This window comes from Euprymna scolopes, chromosome 41 (genome assembly GCF_053919585.1).
Source record: "Euprymna scolopes isolate OS-2025 chromosome 41, ASM5391958v1, whole genome shotgun sequence".
Taxonomy (NCBI): Eukaryota; Metazoa; Mollusca; class Cephalopoda; order Sepiida; family Sepiolidae; genus Euprymna; species Euprymna scolopes.
In genome coordinates, this window is record NC_136522.1 from 3,827,896 (window position 1) to 3,851,403 (window position 23,508).

Sequence of the window (23,508 nt, forward strand, 5' to 3'; positions counted from 1 at the left end):
AGGCAGAGGGACACAACATTTCGTCGGTGGGACAGAGGCTGAAGCTTAGATGACAGTTCAGGACCTATCAGGTTGGCGACTCTCTTTTGAACCTTGTCTAGGAGTGAGAGACTAGTAGCAGATGCACCAGCCCAAATATGACAACAATATTCCATACATGGGCGAATGACAGCCTTATAGAGGTACAGGATACTTTTGGGTGTTAGTAGCTTTCTAGCACAGTAGAGAGAGCCTACCTTCTTCACAGTGGTCCTGGCAATGTTATCAATGTAATTGTTCCAACTCATGTTTCCTGTGAACGTTAAGTTGAGGAGTTTAAAAGAAATACTTTCAGATAATGAATCTTTGGCCAAAATGGGTAATGTGTTCTTGGCCATTGCTATTGGTGGTAGAGAAGGTTTCTTGTAATTATTGAAGGAAACAAGTTTAATCTTGGCAGCATTGAATGTGACCATCCATTTATGTCCCCATTCTACTACAGATTGGAGGTCATCCTCTAATGTTTTTGCCATTTCCCTAGATATGTGTTCATTTGTTTTCCTGTTGTGTCTGTTATAGAGCGTGGTGTCATCAGCATATATACCCATCTCACAGACAATTTTGTCGGGGAAGTTATTTATGAATATTAGGAACAATAGAGGTCCAAGGATAGACCCCTGAGGCACTCCCGCATTTATATCGTATTGTTTAGATGTATGACCGTCAAGGACAACCTGGATTTTTCTCTTATCTAAGAAGAATTTAATTATGTTAAGTATTCGTCCAGTGATGCCGTATGATCTGATTTTCCTGAGAAGACCTTCATGCCATACCCTGTCAAAAGCCTTAGATATATCTAGAGCTACTGCTCTACCCTCCCCTGCTTTGTCCAGTGAATGGTATATACGTTCAGAGATTACAGTTAGGGTATCTGCTGTGGAACGGGCCTGCCTAAATCCATATTGTTGGTCGGTCAGAAGTTTAGCGTCTGTAAGGTGATGGACTAGAGCAGTGGTTCTCAACCTTTTTTGACCCATGGACCCCTTTCCCTTCTTTTTTTTCTTGGTGGACCCCCTTATAATTTTTGGTCATAAATCAATATTCTATTTCTCAATATAATTTTTTGAGCTTTTAATAAACAAATAAATATTATATAATTAAACTTTATTTTTAAATGAAAACTAATTTAATGCAAATAAAGTATTTTACAACAATTATAATAATGAAAACTTGATTAACGCTAACTGTTTTTCGTGTTTTTGTTTTTGTAAATTCACATAATGGAATGAATGTGTGTGTGTGTGTGTGTGTGAAAATTGTAAACACTTGTAAGACAATGTCACTAGAGAATCGGATTTACTGAAATAAATTGAATATTCAAAACTGACAATTCATTTATAAGAGAGCAATTCATAGGTCACGTGACCAAAGTTTCGCACTAATAGTTTAGCTACGCGTTTATAATTTCAAAAAATTTACTCGCAAAAATGTCAAAATTTTTCACAGATAAAATTGATTGAAAATCGCCCCCCAAAATTTGATTTTCGCCCACTAGGGGGCGATTCGCCCCCGGTTGAGAACCGCTGGACTAGAGATTGGTTAATTATGTTCATTTCAGCTTTGGTTCGTACATCAAGATTCCCACACGAATGAAGATAATATTTTCCTGTTTGGTAAGATATAATTCCCCAGAAGATGTTCCATCCCTTTGTTGTTAAGGTTTATTGATAAAATGTCATATGTCATGTTGAACTGTATAAATGTGTAATGTATATTTACGTTATATACACAGCTACAAAGAACATTGATGAAATACTAGATGAAGCAAAGAAACTTAATATATATTCAAAATACATTATACACCACATACTTTGTATATACATCAGTTACACCCCCACCCCGCAATGTAATACACCAACCTACATGCGACAACAATATCCCATGCATTGATGATGCCTTTCTTTTACTATTTTTTAGAAGAAGACAAAGAAAAAGAACAACAAGGAAAAATGAAGAAAACTAAAGAAAAGAAGGAAAAAAGAAAAAGCTTGTTTTTTGTAGCAACATTTATTTATTTTTTTCGTTCTCTCTTTTGATCATCTCCTCGCACGTGATCTCGAATGTTATCTCGTCTCTCTCGTGAGCATTCTCTTTCTTTTTTTTTATAGTCCTTTTGCCCACCCCACCAGTGATGTCGCTTCCAATGCATTTGCATACGTTCATCCGTGCTGTTACAAAATTAATAATGAATTAGTAATTAATTAGTAATTAATTACTAATTAATTTTAAAAAACTTAGTAATGAATTAGTAATTAATTACTAATTAATTTTTAAAAAATTAGTAATGAATTACTAATTAATTACTAATTCATTACTAATTAATATTAACAAAATTAGTAATGAATTAGTAATGAATTACTAATTAATTTTAACAAATTTAGTAATGAATAAGTAATGAATTACTAATTAATTTTGACAAAATAAGTAATGAATTAGTAATTAATTAATAATTATTTTTAACAGAATTAGTAATGAATTAGTAATTAATTACTAATTAATTTTAAAAAATTAGTAATGAATTAGTAATTAATAACTAATTAATTTAAACAAAATTAGTAATGAATTACTAATTAATTTTAACAAAATTAGTAATGAATTACTAATTAATTACTAATATTAACAAAATTAGTAATGAATTACTAATTAATTTTAACAAATTTAGTAATGAATTAGTAATAAATTACTAATTTTAACAAAATTTGTAATGAATTAGTAATTAATTACTAATTATTTTTATAAAAATTAGTAATGAATTAGGTATTAATTATTAATTAATTTAAACAAAATTAGTAATGAATTAGTAAGGAATTACTAATTAATTTTAACAAAATTAGTAATGAATTAGTAATTACTAATTAATTTTAACAAAATTAGTATTGAATTAGTAATTAATTACTAATTAATTTTAACAAAATTAGTATTGAATTAGTAATTAATTACTAATTAATTTTAACAAAATTAGTATTGAATTAGTAATTAATTACTAATTAATTTTAACAAAATTAGTATTGAATTAGTAATTAATTACTAATTAATTTTAACAACATTAGTATTGAATTAGTAATGAATTACTAATTAATTTTAATAAAATTAGTATTAAATTAGTAATTAATTACTAATTAATTTTAACAAAATTAGTATTAAATTAGTAATTAATTACTAATTAATTTTAACAAAATTAGTATTGAATTAGTAATTAATTACTAATTAATTTAACAAAATTAGTATTGAATTAGTAATTAATTACTAATTAATTTTAACAACATTAGTAATGAATTAGTAATGAATTACTAATTAATTTTAACAAAATTAGTATTGAATTAGTAATGAATTAGTAATTAATTTTTAAAAAATGAATTATAGATTAGTAATTAATTACTAATTAATTTTAACAAAATTAGTAATGAATTAGTAATTAATTGCTAATTAATTACTAATTAATTTTAACAAAATTATTATACTGCAATTTTGTTTGTTATTTTTAGCAACCATGAAATTTTTGTGACGTGACTCACACACGTTACTATGCAGAAAGCATTTGCGGTTTTATTAGAAGAAGAAGAAGAAGAAGAAGAAGAAGAAGAAGAAGAAGAAGAAGAAGAAGAAGAAGAAGAAGAAGAAAGAGTAAGCCGAACGAACAAAGAGAAAGAGAATAGCTTATACTCGTTCGTCTCAAAAAAAAGAAGAACAAAAAGGAAAAATAGAAAAAGAAAAAGGAAAATAGAAAAAGGAAAAGGAAGAAAAAGAAGAAGAAATAGAAAAGGAAAAATAAGAAGAAGGAGAAAAGAAGAAAAAGAAAAAAATAGAAAAAAGAAAAGAAAGAAAAAAGAACAAGAAAAAGAAGAAAAAAGAAAAATAGAAAAAGGAAGAAAGAAGAAGAAAAAAAGGAAAAGAAAAATACAAAAAAGAAAAAGAAAAAAGAAAAAAATAGAAAAAAGAAAAAGAAGAAAAAGAAAATGGAAAAATAAAGAAAAGCGGAAAAATAACAAGAAAAAGAAGAAAGAAGCAAAAAGAAAAAGAAGAAAAGAAAAAGATGAAGAAAGAGTAAGCCGAACGAACAAAGAAGAAAGAGAATAGCTTATTATACTCGTTCGTCTCAAAAAAAAAGAGAAAAAGGAAAAATAGAAAAAGAAAAAAGAAAAAGAAAAAGGAAGAAAAAGAAGAAGAAAAATAGAAGAAGAAGAAGAAAAGGGAAAAAGAAAAACAGAAAAAGAAAAGGAAGAAAAAAGAAGAAAAAGAAAAAGAAAAAAGAAAAATAGAAAAAGGAAGAAAAAAGAAGAAAAGAAAAAATAGAAAAAGAAAAGGAAGAAAAAATAAGAAAAAGAAAAAATAGAAAAAAGAAAAAGAAGAAAAAGAAAATGGAAAAATAAAGAAAAGCGGAAAAAGAACAAGAAAAAGAAGAAAAAGAAGCAAAAAGAAGAAGAATAGAAAAAGATGAAGAAAGAGTAAGCCGAACGAACAAAGAAGAAAGAGAATAGCTTATTATACTCGTTCGTCTCGCACATCGATTTCTAATCTAACACAATTTCAAATGCGTGGAAATTATTCTCATTGTTAAAGAGTTGCTGTGGTTGTGCGAATAACACAGTAATTGATTTGAGTACGTCCCATTGCCACTCGGTAGAGAAAGGGGAATTAGAGGGAAAATTAAACAGATAGAAAAGGCAAAGAAACAGTAAAAAAAAAAAAAAGAAGGTTACTAGCTCGGATAAACTATCTTGTTTCTTTCTGTGTTTCTCCAGCTTACTTCCACCTTGTTTTTTTTTTTGTTTGTTTGTTTGTTTGTTTTTAATCATTGTCATTACTGTATCAAGTGGAAAGGGGACGCACTCAAATCAACTAGACAAACATTAAGAAACACATGTGAAACAGAAATTCCACTGAACCAATATGGAAAATATGACTCAAAAATCGTGTTGGGTTTACTTACCTTAGAAGTAAACTTGCAGGGGGGGGGCGCATAGGAAGCGAATAGAATGAGTTTGACAGGATGAAAGCAATCTGGAATTCAAATCATCAGTTCTAATATATGGAAGTCACATCTGCAGTTTATTAAACGACTAGGCACGGTAAGCATGTTTGTGTATGTTTTAGTTCTAGCAGAGAAGCTAAACAGTCATTAGTTAAGGGGTTGAACAATCGGTCGTTGTTGATATATATATATATTCTTTTTACAAAGGTGTCACCACTTATCAAGTCCAGGAGGCCACTCGAGGATAAGGATTAATGAGTGTACAGTAGTCAATGGGACGATATCGTAGTAATCGTTAGTAGTGGAAATTTGACAAATTGGATTACTTAAGGGGAACCGCTCATCAAGAATTTGTTTATGTTGGACTTGAAGATGACCAAATTGTAATCAGCTGGAAAGCAGACAAGCCGAAAGAGAGATCCACAAGCATGCAGTTCTAAGAAAGAAGCTTTGTTCATGAATCTACGTTTAGGTTTAGGCACAGATAAAGAGTGGGAGAAATTATTGATAGTGGTTTCAGTTAGACGAGTGTTTTTCGTGAAGCTTGGCAAGGGGCGACCATAGATTGGAGCTCAGACGAGCACTTGCCACGAAAATAACGATAAAGCAGAGACAGGCTCACAGCGTCTCTTCGGTAAGGAAGGGCTGCAGGGAAGAAAAAGGGGCATTCTTCACTTGGCTACAAAGTCTATTTTGAACTCTGTCAAGGCAGGATAATGTCTTTCTAGCATCTCCTGCCCTGAGGTGGCAACAGTACTCTATCCTTGGACGTATCTGGTTCTAATATAGTTAGAGAATTACATCAGCAGTGAGATATCTACTAGATCGATAGAAGGATCCCACCATTTTTCCAGCAACTTTGGCAGCAGATTTAATGTACGTGTTCCATTTCAGATCAAGAGTAAAGGTCAAGCCCAGAAGCTTGTCAAAACATGAGGCCTCCCCAAGACGAGAGCCATTCATTTCAATTGATGCCAGATGTCAATTGTTGTTATACGTTGCAAAACAATTGTCTATTAACTGAAATTGATGTAGTGCAGTTCAATATGAATCCTAGCGACGTCATAATCTAATGTATTAAAGTGTTTATTTAAAATGATCTTATTCCGAAATAAAAGAAATAGCAGGCAACTAATTAAAGGCAGCGGATTTTCCCGAGGGAGACATTATTATTATTTTTGTATTCTAAGGAAAGATAATGGTATATCTGTATGAACCAGTTAGGGGCCGTGTAAGCCTAGACTATGTGGAATATGTAGACTTTAAGAAAACATTTCAAGGACAAAAATCGGAGGCCTGCAATATAAATGCTGGAGTCCCTCAGGGGTCAATCCTAGGCCCAACTCTCTTCCTGATCTTCATCAATGACCTCCCTAAACACATACTTAAATCATTCGTTGACACCTATGCTGATGACACGACCATCTACGGCAACACATCAAAGGCTGTAAATGACACAGTTCTCTCTGATTCTCTCTCCTCTGATCTCGAGCGCATGGTTCAGTGGGGGAAGATGTGGCTGGTTACCTTTAATGCATCCAAAACCAAACTCCTATCCTTACATCATTGCTCTGATCCCCATCTGGCATCAATTGTGATGGATGGCTCTCGTCTGGGTGAGGCCCTGTGTTTTGACAAGCTTCTGGGTTTGACCTTTACTCCTGATATGAAATGGAACACGTACATCAAGTCTGTTGCCAAGGTCGCTGGAAAGATGGTGGGATCCTTCTACTGCTCCAGAAGATATCTCACTACTGATGCAATTCTCTATCTATATAAAAGCCAAGTATGTCCAAGGATGGAATATTGTTGCCATATCTGGGCAGGAGCTGCTAAAAACAGCCTATCCTGCCTTGACAGAGTACAAAATAGACTTCGTGGCTTAGTGGGGGATGCCCTTTTCTCTACCCTGCAACCTCTCTCCCACAGAAGAGATGTTGCGAGCCTATCCTTGTTTTATCGTTATTTCCATGGCAGGTGCTCGTCTGAACTCCAATCTCTGGTCCCCCCTCGCCAATCTTTCACGAAAAACACCCGTCTAGCTGAATCCACTGTGAAAAATTTCCCCCACTCTATATCTGTGCCTAAATCAAAACGCGGATTCCATGAACAAAGCTTCTTTCTTAGCACTGCACGCCTGTGGAACTCTGTTCCGTCTGCCTGCTTCCCACCTGACTACAACTTGGATGTCTTCAAGTCCAATGTTAACAAATTCCTAATGAACCGCCCCCTTAAGTAAACACTTCATCAAATCTCCACACTACCGTAATGTACTTGCAATAATCCTTATCCCTGAGTGGCTTCCGGGTCTTGATAAGTGATCACTGTGTAAAAAAAAAAAAAAAAGAGTAAAATTGATTTTACCGATTTCAAGTTCCTCCGTGGTTTTTCTTCCAATCATTGGCACCGATGGGTAAATCCTCTGACTTTCCTGGAAGTAGATGCAAATAGAATAGTATATATATATATATATATATATATATTTAAAGTTCAATTCACAATTTTTAAAAGCACATGTTCTTTTATTTTCTCATAAGAGTATATGTTTCATATCTATCTGCATAAGTATACTTTGATAATTATGTTTCAGTTTGAAGAAATATAGTAAAATAAAATTATGGGGTGTTCGTTCGCACATGACTTCCATAGAATTAAAATATGTCACAAAGTTTAACAAGGTTTTTTTAATACAGATCCACAGGTTATTGTGATAAGTGTTTCAGTGTGAACAGGTATGGTATAATAAATTATGGGCTTTATCTATTTTATTTTTACTTTCATCATATTTTGCTTCGGTTTTGATACGCCCAAATTCGAAGCTATCTCATTACAACCCTTCCTTTTCATAACCTATCATACTTTCATAAATCAAAGTCCATTTTCTGTAGGCTGTTTTTGAACCCAGTCAACGACGGGTACTTTTGCTAGTATATATATATATATATATATATATATATATATATATATATATAAATGTAAATTTGGTTCGTTAAAAGTGAATAAAACCATATTTCTACGTTACCAATTTATTTGAAATTTTCAGACAACCCATCTTTAGAGTCGAGGCATGTTTTTATCTCCAAATAAATTTACCTCGCGAATTATTAAAATATCAAATAAAATATAAATATTTTTCGAAGTCGTTTCTGCAAGACTTGTCCGGTTTTATTTCTGGGAACTTCCGTTTCAACTACTACAACGTAAGTAAAAAAAAAAAAAAACTTACTCATGCAGAGAGTGATCCATGCTGAAATAATAATGTTATTATTTAAAAAGCCATTCTTAACATGAGGAAGGGAGGGTGTTTTGTACCTATTCTGTACTTTAACATTACAATTGAATAAAAACATATCATAAAACTTTAATTAAATACGATTTTTAAAAAAATAGCGCGGATCACTCTCTGCATTAGCACACAAAAAAAAATAAAATAATCCCATATTTCAAAAATTTAAATTCATTTATGTACTTACCAATTTTATGTTAAGGCTTTTCACTCATGAAACATTACGTTTTAATTGTTTAGTTTCTTTTCACGGCATTGTTTACATAAAAAAGTTTGTTTTAACTTTTTCTAAACTGTTTCATTTTTACAACATGCCTCAACGTATTATAAAAACTCTAACCTCCCCATGTTAAAAAAAAAAACGCCCTTCCATAAACCTCGAAAGCCGTTCTTAATATGGGGAGGTTGGGGGTGTTCATTCCGAAAGCCGTTGTAACATGGGGACGTTAGGGTGTGTATAATATGCTGGGGCGAGTCGTAAAATTAACGAAGTTGCTATCTATTATTTATTGCAAAAATTGCTTGAAATTTCTTTATTTGACAAAAAAAAAATTACATTTTGGTACTCCTTGGGCGTTGAGTTCCATGGCGACCAGCAGAAAAAAATAATAGTCGCTCCCTTAGTCCCCCACCCCACCCCGCACGTAACATATTTTATTTACTGACGTTGCCGTAACTAAACGATTATTTGTCACATTTACAAACATTTATTTATTTATTTTGAAAAAAGTTTTACTTTTTATGAATATTAAAAGAAAAATGGGTCCTCATGCAGAGAGTGATCCATGCTGAAATAATAACGTTATTATTTAAAAAGCCATTCTTAACATGGGGAGGGGAGGGTGTTTTGTACCTATTCTGTACTTTAACCTTGCAATTGAATAAAACAAAAACACGATTTAAAAAATAGCGTGGATCACTCTCTGCATTAGCACCGAAAAATGTTACTAAACATTTATTAATAATTTCTCACTTTTACAAACATTTGATTTTAAATTTCTTTTTAAATGATGACTTTTATCGACTTTTTTTTTAAATATCCCCTCCCCCAAATGGTGTTTATTCCGAAATCCGTTGTTAACATGGAGAGGTTGAGGGTGTTTATTCTGAAAGCCGTTCTTAACATTTGTGGAGGTGGACCTAATGTAAAAAAATAAATAAATTTTAAAAAAAAACTAAATCATTTACTAATAACTTCTCACTTTTACAAATATTTTTTAATTTACATGCGCGGATGGGCAAATTGTTGAATAGTGTGAAAACAAAACGTTTTTGTAATAGACTTCGGGATAATTTTTTGGGTAAATATTTACATTTAGATCCACCTCCACAATTTTCTTTTTTAAATAACAACTTTTATTGATAAATAAATTTACTTCTCCGCAACTTTTATTGATAAATAAATTTACTTCTCTGCCACGGGCACTGAACCCCTCCTTTTTTTTTTTAATAGTATTTTCGGGTGGGTATGCTGACAACAAATATCAGTTAAATTTTGCAAATAGCCCCCCGCCTCCAAAAGTGGTGTTTATTCCGGAAGCTGTCCTTAAGATGAGGATGTTGGGGGGGGGGTTGATTATAAGGTGGACCTAATCTAAAAAAAAAACATAAAAAAAACAAGTTTTTTATGCGCACATGAGCAACTACTTTTTTTTATTAACTGTTTTTTTTTTTACTTTTTTATTTAAAAATTAGTAAATTTCAATGAATAGAATAATAAATCATTTATCATTAATATGTGTTTTTGGTTTTGTGTTGAATGAAACTTTTTTTTTCATTACAACAATAATGAACCAATTTAAATCTTCCGGCATGCATTTAACGGTTACGAAATTATCAATAAATCGTTTAGTTACTAAGCCAACGTCAGTAAATAAAAAAAATGTTACGTGCGCATGCATTAGCCTTGACTAGGGAGGGGGCTAAGGGCGCGACCATTAAATAATTATGCTGGTCGCCATGGAATTCAACGCCCAAGGAGTACCTAAAGTGGCACTTATGCACTTATGTTATCGTGCTATTTTTTAAAATAGTATTTTCATGTTAAAGTCAAATTTTATAATATGTTTTTCTTTTATTAATTTGTTAAGTGAAAGTACAGATAACCCGGTCGGTTTCTAATGTGAGGAAAATCTAGCCCCCCCCCCAAAAAAAGGGGTACTCTGGATAATAACAAAACATTAAAATTGCCTCAGTTTCGAAAGATTTCTTCTCTACTGAACGAGGAAAAAAACGATGAAGTGTAGTTCACCTTCTGTTTCTCTCCCCCTATCTCTTCCTCTCTTAATATCTCTCTCTATCCATCTCTCCCTTTCCCTCTCTCAATCTATCTTTCTCTCTATATCACCCTCTCCATCTCTCTTTGAGCCCCTTTCTCTCTCTAACTCCCTCTATCTCTCTCCTTTCCTCTGTCTCATCCCTCTCTGTATCTAACTCTCCCTCTCTCTCTGTTTATTTATCAATCCCTTTATCTCTCTATCTCCTTCTCTATTTTCCTCTCACTTTCTCTTTTCTATCTATATACCTTCCTCTCTATCTGTCCATCTCTAATCCCTCATCCTATTTTAGTCTCCTAAATTAATTACAGTGAATAAGGCATTGTCAAAACATGGATAAATCCTATTTTAGTCACCTAATTTACTGACTGTGAGAATAGAAGTTATTTGGAAATTACTGCTCCCTTGAACAGCACCAGAAGTAACTGGTAAAACCTTTCTAATTAAATTGATTTTGGCAGCCATTTGGTAACAAAATGACATAGCCTTAGCCCTTGCTGCATGAGGAATACCTGCGACCTTGCTGCCAAGTAGAAGAATTATTTATTCTACTTTAAAACATTCAATTTTTCAAAAATCTCATGTTCGACATCTCCAAAACATCCAATATGGGGAAAAATATTGCAAAAATGCAAACTTATTGTTTAGGATGAATGCACAATGGTACGCAAAAAATCACTTGAGGCTCTTGGTCGATCCTTGCAAGATTTGCATGGCTATGTCAGACCATTTGGGAATGCAGTAATATTGCTTGCAGGAGATTTCAGACAAATGTTACCTGTTATTCTTCAATCAACACCAGCAGATGAAATAAATGCTTGCCTCAAATACTCTACTTTTTTGTTCCATGTGAAGACATTAAACTTAACTCAAAATATGCATGTCCAGTTGCAGACTGTTTGATCCGCACAAAAACTTTTGCATCACTTGTGGGAAATTGGGTACGAAAAAGTGCCAGCTGATCAGAGTTAAGGGCAAAATTCTTTGACTTTTAACTTCTGTAATTTCTGTAATTTTATTTCATCAAAAGAATAATTAATTTAAAAGGTTTTTGCAGATATTAAAATTATAAGAATTCCATTTGACTGAGTGAATGAGCTATTCTTGCAGGTCAATACAAAGATGCCCATGAACTTAACGCTATTATTCAATGTAAAATTCCAAGTGAGGTAGTCAAATACAAATCCATCGACACTGTTGTGAAAGCAGATAAAGTGGTTAATTATCCAACAGCTAGATTTGCCAGGGATGCCACCGCATGTATTGCAACTGAAATTTGGTGTACTAATTATCATGTTGTGAAATATAAACCAATCCAAGCTTTGCAATGGCACATAGCTTGCAGTAAAAAAAAATTAACAAACAATATCATAGAAACAACAATCTTTACTAGACCTTTCACAGATGAAAATATCTTCATTCCATGCATTCCTATGATTCCACCGGATACATCATTACACTTTAGGAAATTGAACTTTCCAATTTTATTGTCATTTGCAATAACCATCAACAAAGCACAGGGAACAATCTTTACAATTGTGGGCCTTACAGTTACACACTGACTGTTTTTTCACATGGACAATTTATGTTATGTATTCAAGAGTCACCAAACCGGAAAATCTCTATATCAGCTAAGAAAATGGAACAACAAAAACTGTGTACCCATGCAAAATGGAAATTTAAACCTATAAGAAACATGCTTTTTCTCATTTTGGAACTTTTTCCATTGCGCCAATTTGAGCCACAGCAACGCGTGGCAGGGTACAGCTAGTATGTATATATATATATATATATATAGTTTTCTTACAAATATTCCAAGAGTAATGTTTTCCCAGTTATAGCTGGATAAAAAAAATCGTTGACCCACAACTAAACGGACGTGTACCGCCTAAAAGTACCATAATGAGGCATAAGAAGAAAAAACATATATGTTGACAAGGGCGAGTTTCTTCACCAAAATTTTTTTTTTTTTACATGGAGTTCACCACTTATCAAGGCCCAATGGCCACTCAGGGATAAGGGTTATTGTGTGTACAGTAATCAATGGGATAGTGTAGCAATAGTATTGGAGAATTGGTAAGGTGTCATTACTTAGGGGGGGGGGGTTCATTAGGAATTTGTTTGTGCTGGACTTGAAGACATCCAGGTTGAAGTCGGGAGGGAAACAGGAAAGCGGAACAGAGTTCCACAGGCGTGCAGTTCTAAGAAAGCTTTGTTCATGGAATCTACGTTTTGATTTAGGCACAGATAAAGAGTGGGGAAAATTATTGACGGTGGTTTCAGCTAGTCGGGTGTTTTTTGCGAAAGATCGGCGAGGGGGGACCAGAGAATGGAGCTCAGACGAGCACCTGCCATGGAAATAACGATAGAACAATGACAGGCTCGCCACGTCTCTTCTGTGGGAAATATATCGATAAACATTATTTTAAAATTGTTTATTAATTTTTATGCGTCGGATAGCTTCAAAACATTTTATATACGTGTTTTATTTGATATATATATATATATATATATTTAAAGTTCAATTCACAATTTTTGAAAGCACATGTTCTTTTATTTTCTCATAAGAGTATATGTTACAGATCTGTTTCGTTAGCAATCTTCAACAAACAGTAAAAATATGTCATCACTGTATTTTTAAATGTAACAAACTCTTCAGACAATTAGACTATGAGCCAGAGGCTAAAAAAGGGCTTAGTTTTTGAATTGGTAGACATTTTATTCATACGAGAAAATCTCAAGTGTTTCTAGGAGTATTTTTCATGCTGATTTCAAATCTGAAGAGATCTCCAGGCTAAATGTGTGCACTGCTTCAGAAAAAGGGAGATAATACAGGGTGTGTCATTTACAGAAAAATTCCATTTTCACAGTTCACTTTATGTAAAATGAAATTTAAATAAGTAGTTTAACACAAATTAAAGTGTAGCAACAAGAAATTGATATGTCTATTCTCTTATATGATGTGTTTATTTATTAAATTTCAGCAAATAAAATAACTTGTGTAAAGCCATATCAACGAAAACGTATCGTATCAGTTTCTCAAATGGCAAATATCCTCATAAAACACTGCAGTTTACATTCGTTTGATAATAAAAACATGTTTCAAAAAAAAAAAAATCATAGATGGAAAAACTGTTTTCAAATACTTTTGGTGACTGAATGAATTTTCTTCATTTTGGACGGTCATTTACAGATAGATAGATAGATAGATAGATGGATAAACTAAAAATAGCTCTTACCTTCATCGCCATTTCTAAGTAATCTAATTTTTTCAAATCGTCAGGCGTTGCAGGTCGATCAGAATCTCCTGTTGAAAAAAATGATTTTTGCATCAAAATATTTTCTAGCAATTAATTTGTAAAAGTAATTAATTGAAACGTAATTGATTTTAAAAAGAAATGCAATTAATTAAATGGAATTTCAAACAAATGCATTTCAGGTGAAAACATTATTATGTACTTACGTGTCATGTCAAAATAAGTATACATTCCAAACATTACGAAAATGATATATTCTTTACATAAAGTAGTTACAAATTTTCTATTTTTTCGAGAGAATCAAGGAAGATAAGTTAGTTTGTCATGCAGAATAGGTTGCACAACTTTTCTACAATTAAAATATATGATAAAATTCGATAAATTCTATAAGCATTTCTACTTAATCAGTTTTCCATAATTTTTGGAATTTATTCAACATTCGTATTATTTGGATTTATCGAACTACGTGAGCGTCATTTTCACAACGTTTCAGTCGATGTAACCTCTGGCCTTCTAATGGAAAAAGTTCCAAAATGAGGAAATGCATGTTTCTTATAGGTTTAATTTCCCATTTCGTATGGGTACACAGTTTTTGTTGTTCCATTTTCTTAGCTGATATAGAGATTTTCTGATTTGGTGACTCTTGAATACGTAACATAAATTGTCCATGTGAAAAAACAGTCAGTGAATAGATGTAAGCCACACAACTGTAAAGATTGTTCCCTGAGATTTGTGGATGGTTAAATGACACTAAAACTGGAAAGTGCAATTTCTTAAATGGTATATCTGGTGTAATCATAGGAATGCATGGAGTGAAGATATATTCACCTGTGAAAGGTCCTGTTAAGATTGTTGTTTCTATGATATTGTTTGTTAATTTGTTTTACTGCAAGCTATGTGCCATTGCAAAGCTTGGATTGGTTTATATTTCACAACATGATAATTAGTATGCCAATTTTCAGTTGCAGTACATGCGGTGGCATCCCTGGCAAATCTAGTTGTTGGATAATTAACCACTTTATCTGCTTCCACAATAGCATCGATGGATTTGTATTTGACTACCTCACTTGGAATTTTACGTTGAATAATAGCGTTAAGTTCATGGACGTCTTTGTATTGAGTTGCAAGAATAGCTCGTTCACTCAGTCAAGTGGAATTCATATAATTAATTTGAATATCTTGAAAAACCTTTTTAACCAACTGTTCTTTTGATGTAATAAAATTACAGAAGTTAAGAGTCAAAGAATTTTGCCCTTAACTCGGATCAGTCAGCACTTTTCCATACCCAATTTCCCACAAGTGATGTAAAAATTTCTGTGCGGATCGAGCAGTCTGCAACTGGGAACATATATTTTGAGTTAAGTTTAATGTCTTCACATGGCACCAAAAAGTAGAGTATTTGAGGCAAGCATTTATTTCATCTGCTGGTGTTGATTCAGGAATTGAATAACAGGTAACATTTACCTGAAATCTCCTGCAAGCAATTCTGTTGCATTCCAGAATGGTCTGACATTACCACGCAAATCTTGCAAGGATCAACCAAGAGCCTCAAGTGATTTTTCGCGTGCCATCGTGCATTCATCCCAAACAATAAGCTTGCATTTTTGCAATTTTTTCCCCCATACTGGATGTTTGGAGATGCTGAACATAACATTATTGAAAAATTGAATGTTTAATAGTAGTTTCAAAGTAGAATAAGTAGTTCTTCTACTTGGTAGCAAGGTTGCAGGTATTCCGCATGCAGCAAGGGTTAAGGCTATGTCATTTTTTCACCGAATGGCTGCCAAAATCAATTTATTTACCAGTTACTCCTGGTGTTGTTCAAGATAGCAGTAATTTCCAAATAACTTCTAATCTCACAGTAAGTAAATTAGGTGACTAAAATAGGATTTACTTGGTCGCCCCCCCCCTTCTGCTATTGATGAGGCATCTGTCCGTCAAGTTGAGGCTGCCATTTTGGAAGATCGGCACATTACTATTTGCCAAATAGCCCAAGATGTCAAGATTAGTACAGGGTCTGTGGAAACTATCATTCATGACCATTTGCATATGCATAAGGTGTCTGGCAGATGGATTCCCAGGTTGCTCACACCATTCCAGAAGTAAGAATGCATCGAGTGCTCGAAGATGAATTTGGAAATGTGCCAAGAAGAGTCAAAGTTTTTCAAAAGACTAATTACACAGGATGAAACCTGGGTCCATCACTATGATCCAGAGACCAAAGCCCAGTCAAATGCAGTGGAAGCACTTAGTCTCACCACCTCCAAACAAGGCAAGGGTGCAGCTCTCCGCTGGCAAGGTCATGCTCACAGTCTTCTGGGACCAGGACGGAGTAGTGATGACAGATTTCCTGGCAAAGGATACCACCATTACAGGAGCCTATTATGCTTCACTTTTGAGGAAATTAAGGGAAGCTATCAAAATCAAGAGGCGGGGCAAGATCAGCAAAGGTACCCTCCTCCTGCAGGACAACGCTCCGGTCCTCAACACGCATATCGCCAGATTAGAAGCATGGACGTGTGGTCATGAAATCCTTCCCTATCCTCCCTATTCTCCTGACCTTGCACCCTCTGACTTTCACCTCTTCCCAGCCATGAAGTTGTTTTTGAAAGGAAAGTGTTTCCCAGATGATGCAGCCTTGATTTCTGAAGTCACTTTGTGGTTGGAGGACCAACCTGAGGTGTTCTACAAAAATGGTCTCCAGAGCTGTATCAAAAGGGGAGAAATGCATAACTATGGGTGATTCCTATGTAGAGAAAGACTAATAACTGTGCCAAGTTTCGTTGCTCTACTTCTATGGGAAGTGGGTCAGGGGCATTACTTATTGCACGCCCCTCGTAGATAGAAAAAAAGAAAGTGAGAGGGAAATAGAGAAAGAGAAGGAGATAGAGAGAGACAGAGGGATTGAGAGATAGACAGAGAGAGGGAAGGGTTAGAAACAGAGAGAGAGAGTGAGACAGAGGAAAGGAGAGAAGGGGGAGAGGGGGAGTTAGAGAGAGCAAGGGGCTCAAAGAGAGATGGAGAGGGTGATATAGAGAGAAAGATAGATTGAGAGAGGGAGAGATGGATGGAGAGAGATATTAAAAGAGGAAGAGAGAGAGGGGGAGAGAAACAGAGAGTGAACTACACTTCACCGTTTTTTTCCTCGATCAGTAGAGGAGAAATTCTTCGAGACTGAGCCAATTTTATTTTTATTAATATCTAGAGTACTCTTTTTTTCGGGAGCTAGATTTTCCACACATTATCCACGAGTTATCTGTACTTTCACCTAACAATTTAATAAACAAAAAGATAATGTAAAACTTGAATTTAACGCGAAAATACTACTTCATTTTAAATATTTATTTTCCAAAAGAATTATTTAAATAAATCCTTTACTCCTGATCTGAAATGGAACACATACATCAAATCTGTTGTCAGGGACGCTGGGAAAATGGTGGGATTCTTCTACCGCTCCAGAAGATATCTCACTACTGATGCAATTCTCTATCTGTATAAAAGCCAAGTACGTCCAAGGATGGAGTACTGCTGCCACATCTGGGCTGGAGCTGCTAAAAACACTGCCTTGACAGATTACAAAAAAGACTTCATGGCTTAGTGGTGGATGCCCTTTTCTCTTCCCTGCAACCTCTCTCCCACAGAAGAGACGTTGCAAGCCTGTCTTTATTTTATCGTTATTTCCATGGCATGTGCTCGTCTGAGCTCCAATCTCTCGTTCCCCCCTTGCCAATCTTTCACGAGAAACACCCGTCTGGCTGAAACTACTATCAATAATTTTCCCACCTCTTTATCTGTGCCTAAGTCCAAACGTAGATTCCATGAGCAAAGTTTCTTTCTTAGAGCTGCACGCCAGTGGAACTTTCGGCCACTTGCCTGTTTCCCACCTGACTACAACTTGGACGTTTTCAAGTCCAACATAAACAAACTCCTGACAAACCGCCCCCTTAAGTAAGACACTCTATCAAAACCCTCCATACTAATGATTACTACAATACTATCTCATTGACTACTGTACACGCAATAACCCTTATCCTTGAGTGGCCTTCAGGCCTTGATAAAATGGTAACCCCATGTAAAAAAAATAAATCCACAATGAATTAAATTTTTAGTTGTTGTATAATTATTTTTTCAGCGTTCGGTTTTCACTGGCGCATGACGTCAACAGCCGGATAAAGCCGAGCGTTGCCAATGTAATAATAACAAAGCTATGTGAAAGAAATTATAAAGTAAAAAACAAAAAACAAAAAAAACTACCGTTCATTTGTAAATGTTTGTAGAAAATGTCATTTTTTTTGTCAAATAAATAAATGTTAAGCAATTTTTGCAATAAATAATAGCAACTCCGTTAATTTTTACGACTTACTCCAGCGTATTATAAGCACCCCAACCTCCCCATGTTAAAAACGACTTTTGGATTAACCCCTCCCCCCCCACCCCATGTTAAGAATGACTTTCGGATTAACCCCTCCCCCCCACCCCATGTTAAGAACGACTTTTCAGGTTTGGAGGAAATGTTCTACACATTATTATAATTAAACATATTAAAATTAAATGAGTTTAAATTAATTTTAAATATAGATAAGGTAAATGGTGGTTAGTTGAATGTATAATATTAAGTCAAAATAACATTAATAATCCTTAATTAATAGTAAAATAAGAATTTAATTTCATTAATTAAAAGAACATAATATTATGTGATTAGGGTACTTTTAAATCTAATTATAAGGGGAGTAAGTATTTATTCAATGTTAAACAGAAATTATACTAAACTACTTAACTAGTTTGAGAAATGTTTATTAATACTTAATTTAAGAATGTTAGTTTGGTAAAAAATGTGAAATGTGAATTTTAAAATATTACATTCAAAATAATAATAATAATACCAATACTAACAACAACAGTAATGATGATGATGATGATGATGATGATGATGATGACAAAAGTAGTAATAATAACAGGGCACAAGTGAATGGGGAAGAAGAAGAAGAAGAACAACAACAACAACAACAACAACAACAACAAAAAATGATAGATAAAATAAATATAACTAAAAAATTTGATATTATGAATGAATTATTATATGTTCAATAATAAATATAAATTATAATTAACCATTCATCTGATTATTATGACTTAATTTAGACCAAATGAAATTCATAAATCCCTATATATATATATATATATATATATATATATATATATATATATATATATATATATACATATATATATATATATATAATGAACTCGTTTTTCCCCCCTATGATTTTGACCTTAATAGGATTGAAAATCAAGACATTTCATGCAAATGTAATATGCACAAACTGCAGCACATTATCTGAGGTGTGTTATAGGCCTATTACCTCTACACTTCCCCGATAATCGTGGATTCCTATATTTTTTCTGATGAGAGTTCACTGCCAACATCTGTTAGAATCAATGGAAGAGTTAAAATCTTTTCTCTCTAATAAATTTCTCCTACCCCCGCTACCACTTACACCATTGCGGGATCGTTCCCAAGGGACAGTATGAAGAAACACCGGTTTGGGTTTTCTTTACTTCCTAGTTGCTTAAAAAACTGGAATGGAATTTTTTCCTTTTTGTTCTATGTTTTCTACTGGCTGAATGATGGAAACAATGAGTGCGGAACAACTGTTGACCACAACAGCAGAATTGGCTGCCACATCTGCCAGACGATCAAATGTGACGATAAAAAATTTGTTTGCTACATGTGTAGTGGTCCCAACCATTTGGCAAAGAACTGCTTACAGAATCGCCAAAAGACGTTAAACAGTCGGGCATGCAAAGTTAGTTGTGAGATACATTGCCAGAGACGCCTATGAGAAAGAAATTCAATGGTGGCAGCCGAATTCCCTTAATGGCGGTCGTACAGGAGCAAAAGTACAAGATACGTTCAGTTCTTGATTACCGGGAATTGAATTTGTGGATACCTTCACTACCAATGCAGAAGTGTGCACACAGAAAGAGAGTGGCGGTGACAAGGAGTTTATGTGTCGCTTATGGATCTGTGAAATGCATATCTTCAAATTCATGTTGACAAAGCATTATGGCCATTTAAAACAGTCATTTTCAAAGGTCAGTGCTTTTGTCTCACGCAGTTGGGATTCGGGCTGAATGTGGCACTACTTATTATGAAATCTGTAAAAGACGCGATTATATCTCAGAACCATGCAATCAAAAATGCCACATCAGCAGATGTGGATGATATTTTCATTAATGAAAGTGTAGTTCCTGCATCACACGTGCAACAACATTTTTTAGACTGGAACAGACTGGCAATGGACGTTACCCACCACAGTGGTGAGAATTTTTTTAACTATTTTCGACTGTGGCCCCTCCAGATTTGCAATCTGGCGGCCATTGCATCGGACAGATATGACCACTGCAATCCGACAGTTGGAGAGTATTTTCCTTGATCGAGGCCCACCGACAGAAATACTGACCGACAACACTACTGCTTTCACCAGTAAGGAGTTCCAGTCATTTGCAAAAAATTGGGACATACATCTGCGATTTCAATGTGCATACTCACCAAGTCGAAATGGTATTATAGAGCGAAACCCTAGAACTATTAAGACCATCGCAGCCAGAAAGAACTGTTCAATACTGGAGGTGGTCTACTGGCAGGTGCATAATGAAATATAACACTGGTCGAGTTACTGAAGTGATCAGCCTGCAAACATGTTAAAGACCTTCGACCAGTAACCCGGACGCACTTGTCAAGTGACGAAAGTGATTCTGAGTACGGTGAGCAGCTAATTTATTTTAATTCAGATCCGTTTGAGAATGCTTTTGATGCTAGCAACCTCCCAGCTGTTGAGATGTCTACTGAAAGCCCACCCACAGACGAGCGTATGCACGAAAGTCAGGGGCCACGTTATTCCTCTTCGAAGAAGTACCCGACAGAGACGGATACTATCTCCCTACCCTGTTTGTGATCATGAGATCAGGGTGGATGTGGGGAAAACCGTAACTTACCTGAATAGAATGAGTTTCGTGTTTTTTTCCTCTAAGAAAAAAAAAAGTTAAAATGTCGACGTCGCATTTATATGTACGACTGTCATGCAAATTTACGTGTGAGATATGCAAATTAGAGGCGAGAGAGTTTGTTGAACGGGTATAAAAGAGGAAGAGAAAGGAACCACCGGCAAGTGGGAAGACATCGTGTTGGAAGAACGTGTGTTGGAACAAAACTATTGAAACAAAATCAGAAAAGACAGAACAGCAAATTTGACTCGGTTGAAATACTGTAGATTTTCTTAGTTTCGTATATGTAAACATGTCTAATAGATTATAATTATTGATGTTATTTCGGTAAATATGGATGTATTAATTATAAACAATGTATTTACTAATTAATAAATAGAACATTTCTGGCAGAATATACCTAATTAATGGAATTTGTAAATACGAATATCTGAGTTTTAGTGACTTTATTTAAAAAATTAAAAATGGCATAATGAAAGAAATTTATAATGCATCTTATTTCTTTTTGGTGTATTGATTTTTTCTATTTCTTCTCATAAGTTACGGGCAAACTAAAGTCACTGATTGATATAATCATTAAGTGATTTATTTTGCACTATGAAACAGATACTGTCAAGAATGGTAAATGTCAACTAAATTAAAAGAATAAACTGTAAGATGGTCAACATGATGAAATTTAGAATATAGACTTTTGTCATTCATTCATTATATGCTCTGTAATTACATTGAGCTTAAATAATGATTGGTATATATAAAAAGGAAATATAAGTGAATAAAGAATATTTTCTGATATATGGTGGGGACAGGATATTTTTATGGAAACATAAATCGTAAAATTGCCAACTCATCAATGAAACAGCTGTAATGGAAAACATTCAGGAAATAAACGAAGGTTATAAAAAAGAAAACGTGAGTCTTTGAATTTTCAACAAAATTTTGCACTATATATGCTCTGCCCCTATTAAATAGACACATTGAGTTTAACTCAAAATTAACGGTGAATGGTTTTAAAATAACAATCTAGACTCGTTAAAACGGTATACATTGAAAGTAACGACATTTCAAAAACAAATTTTATAATATATATATATATATATATATATATATATATATATATATATATATATATATATATATATATAGTGTAATATAATAATTATCCAAGTTTTCTCCATTGGTTTTTTAAGTACTTTTCAAAAGGTAGCCATTACAAAACTAATAATAGTTGGATAATTATTACGCTACACTATAAATACTCTGAAACCCAATAAAAAGGCATTATTGAGCTTGGAATTTTTTTCAACATTTTTGTAAAAACTTTCATTTTATATTTATTTTATTTTTTATTTATTATATTTTTTATTTATTGTGTTTTTATTTATTGTATTTTTTATTTGTGTTTTTATTTATTGTGTTTTTATTTCTTGTATTTTTTATTTATTGTTTTTATTTGTTGTTTTTATTTATTGTGTTCTTATTTGTTGTATTTTTATTTATAGTGTTTTTATTATATTTTATTTCATTTTTGTGTTGTTTTTATTTATTGTATTTTGATTTATTGTATTTTTTATTTATTGTTTTTTATTTGTTGTGTTTTTATTTATTGTGTTCTTATTTGCAGTATTTTTATTTATTGTTCTTATTTATTGCATTTTTTATTTATTGTATTTTTTAGTTGTGTTTTTATTTATTGAATTTTTTATTAACTGGATTTTTTATTTATTGTATTTTTTATTCATGTATTTTTTATTTATTGTATTTTTTATTTATTGAATTTTTTCTTTATTGTATTTTTATTTATTGTATTTTTTATTTATTGTGTTTTTATTTATTGTAATTTGTATTTATTGTAATTTGTATTTATTGTATTTTTTATTTATTGTTTTTTATTTATTGTGTTTTTTATTTATTGTGTTTTTTATTTATTGTGTTTTGTATTTATTGTATTTTTTATTTATTGTATTTTTTATTTATTGTATTTTTTATTTATTGTATTTTATTTATTGTATTTTTTATTTATTGTAATTTGTATTTATTGTAATTTGTATTTATTATATTTTTTATTTATTGTGTTTTTTATTTATTGTGTTTTTTATTTATTGTGTTTTTTATTTATTGTGTTTTTTACTTATTGTGTTTTTTATTTATTGTGTTTTTTATTTATTGTATTTTTTATTTATTGTGTTTTGTATTTATTGTATTTTTTATTTATTGTATTTTGTATTTATTGTAATTTGTATTTATTATATTTTTTATTTATTGTGTTTTTTATTTATTGTGTTTTTTATTTATTGTAATTTGTATTTATTATATTTTTTATTTATTGTGTTTTTTATTTATTGTATTTTTTATTTATTGTATTTTTTATTTATTGTATTTTTATTTATTGTATTTTTTATTTATTGTGTTTTTATTTATTGTGTTTTTTATTTATTGTATTTTTTATTTATTGTATTTTTTATTTATTGTAATTTGTATTTATTATATTTTTTATTTATTGTGTTTTTTATTTATTGTGTTTTTTATTTATTGTGTTTTTTATTTATTGTGTTTTTTATTTATTGTATTTTTTATTTATTGTATTTTTATTTATTGTGTTTTTTATTTATTGTGTTTTTTATTTATTGTGTTTTTTATTTATTATATTTTTTATTTATTATATTTTTTATT

General features: G+C 32.4%; 1 protein-coding gene across 3 annotated transcripts in view; it reads right to left on the reverse strand.

Annotated features, from left to right (window-relative positions):
• The window catches only part of LOC145266310 (cytochrome P450 4V2-like), an 84,935-nt gene that overhangs the window by 12,210 nt on the left and 49,217 nt on the right, over positions 1 to 23,508 (reverse strand). For 2 of the 3 annotated variants that reach the window (XM_080121867.1, XM_080121865.1), the window contains exons 9-10: positions 13,813 to 13,880; positions 7,376 to 7,442 (exon numbers count right to left, since the gene is read on the reverse strand). The exons of the other annotated variant lie outside the window; for it this stretch is intronic. In XM_080121867.1, coding sequence (XP_079977993.1) covers positions 7,376 to 7,442; positions 13,813 to 13,880 — 135 coding nt within the window. The remainder of the gene's footprint in view (positions 1 to 7,375; positions 7,443 to 13,812; positions 13,881 to 23,508) is intronic. 3 annotated transcript variants of the gene reach the window in all.